The sequence below is a fragment of the Sinocyclocheilus anshuiensis genome, unplaced genomic scaffold (assembly GCF_001515605.1).
Source record: "Sinocyclocheilus anshuiensis isolate Anshui unplaced genomic scaffold, SAMN03320099.WGS_v1.1 scaffold183, whole genome shotgun sequence".
In the NCBI taxonomy this organism is placed as follows: Eukaryota; Metazoa; Chordata; class Actinopteri; order Cypriniformes; family Cyprinidae; genus Sinocyclocheilus; species Sinocyclocheilus anshuiensis.
In genome coordinates, this window is record NW_015548309.1 from 2,900,614 (window position 1) to 2,910,579 (window position 9,966).

General features: G+C 36.3%; 1 protein-coding gene across 1 annotated transcript in view; it reads left to right on the top strand.

Annotated features, from left to right (window-relative positions):
• dock4b (dedicator of cytokinesis 4b) overlaps positions 1 to 9,966 on the top strand; it is a 102,425-nt gene that overhangs the window by 73,271 nt on the left and 19,188 nt on the right. The window contains exons 33-41 of the mRNA XM_016444162.1: positions 1,214 to 1,309; positions 3,021 to 3,081; positions 3,468 to 3,561; positions 3,643 to 3,791; positions 5,390 to 5,476; positions 5,850 to 5,954; positions 6,077 to 6,218; positions 7,398 to 7,564; positions 8,989 to 9,075. Of these exons, the coding sequence (XP_016299648.1) occupies positions 1,214 to 1,309; positions 3,021 to 3,081; positions 3,468 to 3,561; positions 3,643 to 3,791; positions 5,390 to 5,476; positions 5,850 to 5,954; positions 6,077 to 6,218; positions 7,398 to 7,564; positions 8,989 to 9,075 (988 nt within the window). The remainder of the gene's footprint in view (positions 1 to 1,213; positions 1,310 to 3,020; positions 3,082 to 3,467; positions 3,562 to 3,642; positions 3,792 to 5,389; positions 5,477 to 5,849; positions 5,955 to 6,076; positions 6,219 to 7,397; positions 7,565 to 8,988; positions 9,076 to 9,966) is intronic.

The window sequence follows — 9,966 nt, forward strand, 5'->3', positions numbered from 1 at the left end:
CCAGATGAAGTTCTTAGCAATGCATATAACTAATCAAAAATTACGTTTTAATATATTAACGATTGTAAATTTACAAAATATCTTCATGGAACATGATCTTTACTTAATATCCTAATGATTTTGGGCATAAAAGAAAAATCAATAATTTTGACCCATACAATGTTTTTTTGGCTATTGCTAAAAATATACCCCAGCGACTTAAGTTTTGTGGTCCAGGGTCACATATATTCTCTATATAAGCTTTCTGTCTTTTTTCTTTGTTTCTTGAAGCTGTCACAGGTTAAGGTTATAATATATATATATATATATATGTATGTATGTATGTATGTATGTATATATATATATATATATATGTATGTATATATATATGTGTGTGTGTGTGTGTGTGTGTGTACTGTATAATGCATAATACATCAGTAGGCCTCAGGTGGCTTATGATTTATTGCTTTTACAGTATGTTTGAATATTACATACATTATTAATAGTATTAATCAGATTTTTTCCCCTGTAAGTATTCATTAGCCTTAACTATAGTCTGTTTACAGTTTTCAAGCTACATAGCAGGTTTATATACAGTATAAGCATATATAAAAATATGTGAATAAAATGCTATTTTAAAGTGAATAGTCTAAAGTGAATGTTAATGCTATTTTAGATATTGTGAGTAAATAAATATATAGTAAATATTAATGTTGTTTCATATATTGCGAGTGAACAAATATATAGTAAAGTAATAATTATTTATAATATATAATAAATATGTATTAGCTGTTTTACAGTAGAGTCTGTTTCATAATAAATGTCATTTTTTGTTACCAAGACATGTCTTTGTTGAGGCTCATTTTCATACACTCTACAGCTAGATATATAAATTAAATGTTAATTTAAATGGATGATAATTGTATTGATTTTAGGTTTTTGGCGTGGCAGCTGATTTTATTAATTAACTTGTTCATCTCTCTTCATTTCTCTGCTTTCTACTAACCGTACTAACTGTGCTAACTGAGTTTGAGTGGCTGGTGTGGACATTTAATCTATTAATATGAATTTGTCTTGTTTATGCTGCTCTGGACTAGAATTCCTTTGTTCGGTCCGTATCCTAGGTAAGATGATCACTAATCACTGTTCTGCTGGACAGGTGTGAGTGTGCAGGGCATGATGGGTAATATGATAGTATGATTCCTTCTCTGCCGTGTTCGTTTTCTCTTGTCAGTCTGTTGAAGAAGATTGAGAGAGAGACGTGGAGAGAAAGCGGGATATCCCTTATAGCCACGGTCACACGGCTGATGGAGCGACTGCTGGACTATAGGTGAAATATACACAGCTGTACAGATGTGCACAAAATACAAATACAATATACTTGTAATTCAAAATAGTACAAGCTGCCCTTTTGAAAAAAGTCTGTTCGAAGGTGAGGGGTCAATATTTTTTTTTAAATACTTTTATTCATCAAGGATAGATTAAACTGAAAAGTGAAAGTAAAAAAATTTTGTAAAAAAGTAATAAGAAATATTTCTTGAGCAGCAAATCAGTATATTAGAATGATTTCTGAAGGATCATGTGACACTGAAGATTGGTGCTGCTCTGGACTAGAATTCCTTTGTTCGGTCCGTATCCTAGGTAAGATGACCACTAATCACTGTTCTGCTGGACAGGTGTGTGTGCAGGGCATGATGGGTAATATGATAGTATGACTCCTTCTCTGCCGTGTTCGTTTTCTCTTGTCAGTCTGTTGAAGAAGATTGAGAGAGAGACCTGGAGAGAAAGCGGGATATCCCTTATAGCCACGGTCACACGGCTGATGGAGCGACTGCTGGACTATAGGTGAAATATACACAGCTGTACAGATGTGCACAAAATACAAATACAATATACTTGTAATTCAAAATAGTACAAGCTGCCCTTTTGAAAAAAGTCTGTTCAAAGGTGAGGGGTCAATATTTTTTTTTAAATACTTTTATTCATCAAGGATAGATTAAACTGAAAAGTGAAAGTAAAAAAATGTAGTAAAAAAGTAATAAGAAATATTTCTTGAGCAGCAAATCAGTACACTAATCACTGTTCTGCTGGACAGGTGTGAGAGTGTGCAGGGCATGATGGGTAATATGATAGTATGATTCCTTCTCTGCCGTGTTCGTTTTCTCTTGTCAGTCTGTTGAAGAAGATTGAGAGAGAGACGTGGAGAGAAAGCGGGATATCCCTTATAGCCACGGTCACACGGCTGATGGAGCGACTGCTGGACTATAGGTGAAATATACACAGCTGTACAGATGTGCACAAAATACAAATACAATATACTTGTAATTCAAAATAGTACAAGCTGCCCTTTTGAAAAAAGTCTGTTCAAAGGTGAGGGGTCAATATTTTTTTTTAAATACTTTTATTCATCAAGGATAGATTAAACTGAAAAGTGAAAGTAAAAAAATGTAGTAAAAAAGTAATAAGAAATATTTCTTGAGCAGCAAATCAGTATATTAGAATGATTTCTGAAGGATCATGTGACACTGAAGATTGGAGTAATGATGCTGAAAATTCAGCTTTGCATTACAGGAAAAAAAATTACATTTTAAAGCAAATTAAAATAGAAAACTTATTTTAAATTGTAATAATATTTTACAAAATTGCTGTTTTTACGGCATATTGTATTAAATAAATGCAGCCTTGCTGAGCATAAAAGATGTCTTTCAAAAACATAAAAAAAAAAATCTTGCTGACCCCAAACATTTGAACATTGCTGTGCATTGAAACACTTACAGCTTGAAATATATTTACTCCCCAATGTGATATATTTTAGTATTTTTGCATGAAAAATGAGTAAAACAAAAACGGTAATGAAGCTACTTATTGTTTTCATCTTACTTTTTTAATTGGTGAAAAAAATTAAATATGCATTTAAAAATTTTAAGTTTAAGTTAACTTCGACCTAACCTAAAGTTAAAATGTATAAAGTAAATAAAAATTCTTCATTGTTCTTAATTTCTGCACTTCTGGCTCATGGATACACTCTTTCTGTTTTACAGAGACTGTATGAAGTTGGGGGAAGTGGATGGAAAAAAGATTGGCTGTACAGTCAGTCTGCTGGTACGTTTATTTATAACCTTTTCTGCCATTATTTGTCAGTAATTTTCACTATATACCTGCCAGTTTAGACAAACTGGTGGTCTGGTTTGTGTTTTGCTTTGTCTTTTAGATGAAATGTTTGTGAATGGTATCAGTTTGGTGTTCAGTTCAAGACTTGAGTGTTAACAAGGGAAGTGATTTAGCACTTTAGTTTACGGAGGAAACATTAAAGACTTTTCATCGCTGTATTGTGGACTTCCCATTGCTGGAGTGATTTCCTGCATTCTGTACTTCTTCTCCAAGTCTCCTTGGTTTATCCATATGAATTTGTTCATAGTAACCAGGCCCGCAGTGAAAGTCAGTCACTTCATATCCACAGTCCACCACTCTTTGTCTCCTCTCTGCAGAACTTCTACAAAACAGAGCTGAACAAAGAGGAAATGTACATCCGCTACATTCACAAGCTGTATGACCTGCATCTGAAAGCACAGAATTACACAGGTACTCAAGCATGACGTGAACCAGAATTACTTTGAAGATACGGTTAACGGATATATTTTGATGACATGTTTATGTGTGCAGAGGCCTCATATACACTTCTGCTGTACGACGAGCTGCTGGAATGGTCCGAGAGACCCTTGCGGGAGTTTCTGAGTTACCCGATGCAGAGCGAGTGGCAGAGGAAGGAGTATCTGCACCTCACCATCATCCAAAACTTTGACCGTGGAAAGGTCTGGGATTTCTGCCATCCTCCCCGTTTTTGTGTCACGTTTCTTTCATTTCTCATCACGTGGCTCCTCTCAGCCCGCTATTAAATTATCAGTGCGTGATTGTATTTCGAGTAGTTGTCCTTCAGAACTAAATGGCATTTACATAATCAGTAACCTCAATCACCTAATCACTTGATGAGAATAAAAATCAGTGCGTTTGTTGTCTGCTCTCCTCATGGCTGAAGCCAACTCTTGTGCTGGTGGATTTAGGAAGCAATGGGACTGAAGTGCTTCCTCAAATACAATTGCAGTGGCACGCGCTGTTTATAATTTCATATTAAAGCGCAAATGAAACTACAATCATGCAGTGTCGTAGTTATGTCGTCAGTCAAGTCATGAAGTTACCAAAAAGGTGATTAAAGTTGCCTTAAAACTCTGCATGTGTGTAAATATTTGTTATGAGTCAAATTTAAGAGCATGTCTCTGAAATGCAGTGGTTTTCAAAACTGTCCTGAAGCAGCCCAGCACGGTCTCCCTCATCTAACACACCCGATTCAACCCGTCAGCTCATTAGTAGAGACTTTAAGTCCTGAAGTGGGTCAGAAAACATAAAGAGTTGTGAGGAAATCCGATGCGTGTCAGATCTGCGTCATGTTCAGCAGCGGCAGCTCTTAAAGCAGTCAAAATAACTTAATAACCAGCTGCTGTGATGTCTGTTCATCAAAGAACAAAAGAAAAAACGAGGAAATCATCAACTTTTTTAGCTTTAAGGATTCTTCTATATTTAATTTAGAATTTAGTGTTTGATAACTTTATTCAATTTCTTTATATTTCCTACTTGCCGAAGGGCACGGGAAGCTAAATATATTTATTATAATGGGTTTATGCGAAGATTGTTTTAAGTTCACTTAAATTAGAAGTTGTTATTTTTTTAGAGTCTACTGAATGTTAAAATAATTAGCTCTCAATTCTACTGTAATGCTGAATGGCTATAGTCAATGGTTAAATATTAGGAAAAAGAAAACAATTTCCTAGAGACATCAGTAGTATTTGGTATCAGTGATACTCGCCTTCAGGCATAAAAAAGATGCCATTAAACAAATATAAAAAATATACTGTCTTTGTTGTTTCTACATTAATTTGAAGATGAATGGGAAATTATTGCAATTTAAAAGTATATTTAAAAACGATATTTTAAAAAATGTTAGGTTGTAATTTCAGAAAAAAATGTGTGATTAATTAGTTGTTTTTTTAATCGATTGACAGTACTAATTTTAATCATTATAGCAAAATATGTAGCCGTTTTTTTTCAACATCAAGATTGCCAAGATAAATTACTATAAATATACAGTTTGTAGGAAGATATAAACTGCATTTTATATGTTGTGTTGTGTTATGTTATGTTATGTATTTATGTATTTTTTTATTTTATGTGGACCAGATATTGAAGTAAGAGCAGCCAACAAATTTCCCCATACCATCTTTTGCATTTGATCCCTTGAATTCTTGCATTTTTGACTAAGTCCTTGTTTCTCAAAGTACTGATAGTGCTCTAGTGGCTTCTGCTGGTCAGTTATGAAACTGCATGTGAACTAAAATACCCCTCTCTACCCCTTTAGTGTTGGGAGAATGGCATCATCCTGTGCAGAGAGTTAGCGGACCAGTACGAATCCTACTATGATTATAGAAACCTCAGCAAAATGAGGGTGAGTTAAAACTCTTTATGTAATATGACAGTTGTTTGCATTTAGCCAGTTCTTAACAGAATCATAGCATGGAAAACAGAGTCTCATTAACATAAGATTACCTACAATTACAGTACATATCAACAGTACATAATTTCACATGCAAAAAAAATGTTGGTCAATCATAACAGAGGTCATTTACGTAACTCTAGAAAGTATAGGAAGTCTTATTCAAATGAGAATGTAGAAATTGTCATCTACAACTAAAATATTTTAGTGCAAGACACTTTAACTTTCAGTTGATTAAATGCATCAAATGTGTGCAATATGGCCCCTTTAGCTGAAAAACTGTATTAACTGTGTTTTCTGCTAATTATATGACTGCAAATCACAGATGATGGAAGCTTCGTTTTATGATAAAATAATGGACCAACAGCGTCTGGAGCCAGAGTTCTTCAGAGTGGGCTTCTACGGCAAGAAGTTCCCCTTCTTTCTACGGGTATGTGTCATTCTGACATCCTGCAGCATATCGGATGTCACTGTCAGTAACTCTGAAGTCCACTTGGTGTCAGTATTAACCAGAATGTTTGTATATATTGTGTGTGTGTGTGTGTTGTACAGAATAAGGAGTTTGTGTGCCGTGGTCATGACTACGAGCGTCTGGAGGCGTTCCAGCAGCGCATGCTCAATGAGTTCCCTCATGCCATCGCAATGCAACACGCCAACCAGCCTGACCAGACCATCTACCAGGCTGAAGCCCAATGTATCCTCCAGACATCTCTTCTCTTTCCCGAACACACACACTTGCACACCAGAGAGTCTTATACTTGCACATTTATTTTTTGAAGAGTTGTTCTCTTGTTCTCGTGTAGTTATTGTCCTAGTTCCTTTAACTCATGTCAGTTTGCCCTAACTAACTGATTTACTAGTTTTACTATTAGCAGCACAAATGCATGTGTCACCATTACTATTGCTAACAAATTTAAACTAACCCCTAACAGTATAAAGTATTAAACTTTAGTGTGTAACACAGATGTTTCTATTCAGTAAATCTGGCAGAATCCTGCTGATTTAAGCATTTTATCGCAAAATTCTGGGTTTTAAGTTCCATTTGGTGTAGGTTAAATTAGCATTTGGATGTAAATGTGACACCCTACCTTATGTAAATTAGATTTCATGAGAAGAAAGTTTGTAATAATTCTCAATAGCACATTGCCGATAACCATTTTATAATTTTTAAAAGTAAAAACTCAGCGTAATATCTCAGAAGCCACAAAACTGATTTTCAGTATGCTGTATACAATAGTGTCAATGCACAATGCATTGTGAAGCAGGCCTTACGATATTTTTCAGAACAAGCACAAGGCCAGGACTGCCCGCTTTAAATACACGTCCATGTGGCTGAAAATCAATCCCCTCCCTCTCAGAACGCATATCAGGCATGGAGACGGTGGGTCGCAGGAGAGCATTTGTTCAATTGATGAGACATGTACCTGGAGGCCAGGCGCTCGGTGAATATGTGACGTCCTCTTCAGCACAATTAGAGCAGACAGGGCCGGTCAAACTACATGAGCACAGCGTTTTGTTATCCAAGCCGGCGATTAATCATTTGCCTTCTTGGACGTCTGCCTTGCTCGATTCATATTTATGTGCTGATGAGACCTCACGTCTGTGAGGCACAAGATGTTGGTTATTTAAACATTTGCGGAGGATGATTTCCAACTGTACTGTCTGCATTTGGATTGGGAGTGAAGTAGGAGATACCAAAGCAAAATTTGTTATTAAACACTTACTTTTGTAAAGATACAGAAAATGTATAAAATATAATATAATATATTTAATTATTTAAATACAATTACTTTTAGTTGTTCAAGAAGTTATTCAAATGCATTTGTGTTCGAGCGACACCTATTGCATGTTCCTTGACGAATCGTTCATGCAGATCTGCAGATTTATGCTGTCACACCAATCCCAGATAGCCAGGACGTCCTGCAGCGTGATGGCGTCCCTGACAACATCAAGAGCTTCTATAAGGTCAACCATATCTGGAGGTTTCGCTACGACCGCCCGTTTCACAAGGGCACCAAAGACAAAGAAAATGAGTTTAAGGTGAGCTAGTAGCCACAGTGTACTCTTAAATGAATTGTTCGGCCAGAAATTGAAGTTCTGTCATCATTTATTCACCTTTATATCATTCCAAACCTGTATGACTGTTTTTCTGCTGTGAAACACAAAAGAGGATGTTTTGAAGAATGTGCTGGCTGCTGTTTTGATTCATTCGAAATATGAACATGTAGAATGATTTGGTCACAAATCTGACACCACTACCTCTCTCATGAACTCTTGTGAATGTGCCAAGAAAATCTGGGGCGCATGAGAAGATATTCAGTAAATAACAACTTAAACTCAGTGTGCAACACAAACCGTTTCCATTCAGTAAATCTGGCAGAATCATGATGATTTGGTTTCTTACAAAAGCTATTGTATGACTTTTAAGGACTTGTAATTTAGTACATGAGTCATATGAATTGCTTTTGTAGTGCCTATACGTCCATTTGGAAGCTTGAAGGCTCCTGACCATGTTCATTGTAAATGCATGGGCCAAAACTGACCAGTAAATTCTTCAAAATGTGTAGACGGTAGAAAAAAGTCATGCGGGTGAGTAAATAATGTGTGAGTTTTTAATTCTGGGATTTTTCATTCCATCTTTTCCGGGCATTCTTTTGATGTCATTTTTTTTCTCATCACTCTCTTCACTCTTCCTCTTCTCTCTTGTGTATTAATTCCTTCACTTCCAGCGTCTGGCGGCCAGTGTGTGTGTGTGTAGATCTCAGGTGTTCTCTCACATGCTGCATTATTCACAGCCTTGGTCCAGAGAGGCTAATTAAAGTTTTAGGGGCTGAGAGACGCACTCCTTCCAAATATCATTTCCCTTCCCCTATCACTCAATATATCCAGCATAGACAATCACAGCCTCTGCATGGATTCGATCCACCGCGGGGGTTTGATTTCCCCCGACCTCTGGTGGTTACCGTGTTTGAAATAAACTGTTTAGCCTGCCAGATATTATATTCTCAGAGACACCGGGGGTACTCACCACCCCGGTCCACTTACCGCACAGTAATAATGTCTGAAAATCTCATTTAGAGGTAAACTTCGGCTGAGACGCTATCCAGATGATACGATTATATTGGATTGAGGTGGTTTTGAATATCACAATCAAGCATCTGAAGTTCTTACAGAGCTTCCTCCGTTATACCTGCGCCAGCTCAGGTTAATTCTCAGGCTGTGCTGGATGGGAAATGAATTTATGAATGTGAAATTTAATATGTGGAGCAGTGTGGCTTGATAAGCGTACTGTGTTGCTGAGAATGAGCTGTTTAAAGTGTAGATTAAATGATATGTTTTATACATACTGGAGGAGGAAAGTCACTCGTTCATTGAATATGTTGTTACCGCTTTGCCTTATGGGATCTCTTGGACTTTCTCTGACGGTTGATGTTTGTCAATGAGCATTTGCTTTTGAATTTCAGAGCTTGTGGGTAGAAAGAACAACGTTAACGCTTGTTCAGAGTCTCCCAGGCATTTCACGCTGGTTTGAAGTGGAGAGGAGAGAACTGGTAAGTAGATCTCATGATTTTTTACGATTCTTTGACTAATAACAGCGTTTATTTATTTAAAATAGAAATATAAAAGTCTTTATTGTTTTTTTCCCCCATTAATTTAATGCATCTTTGCTGAAATTATGAATTTCGTAAAAAAAAAAAAAAAGGTTTACTGACTTCAAACTTTTGATCCATTGTTTTTGCCCTTGTTGGGGACTTTCACTGGGTTTTTTTTGGTTTTGAATATCACAATCAAGCATCTGAAGTTCTTACAGAGCTTCCTCCGTTATACCTGCGCCAGCTCAGGTTAATTCTCAGGCTGTGCTGGATGGGAAATGAATTTATGAATGTGAAATTTAATATGTGGAGCAGTGTGACTTGATAAGCGTACTGTGTTGCTGAGAATGAGCTGTTTAAAGTGTAGATTAAATGATATGTTTTATACATACTGGAGGAGGAAAGTCACTCGTTCATTGAATATGTTGTTACCGCTTTGCCTTATGGGATCTCTTGGACTTTCTCTGACGGTTGATGTTTGTCAATGAGCATTTGCTTTTGAATTTCAGAGCTTGTGGGTAGAAAGAACAACGTTAACGCTTGTTCAGAGTCTCCCAGGCATTTCACGCTGGTTTGAAGTGGAGAGGAGAGAACTGGTAAGTAGATCTCATGAAACTCACCCACCACACCATAAGGTCAGAATCAGAAACTCGACGCAATCACAGATGTGAATGCGCAGCCAATGACTGTGAGTGTTTTGTTCTTGTAGTACATACTTATTGTGCACTTTTTTTTTTTATATTGTAAAATTTAATTTATTCCAAATTTTCCACAGCATTACTCCATTCATTTTTATTACTTAGTATTTTTGTGGAAACCCAGATTTTTATATATATATATATATATATA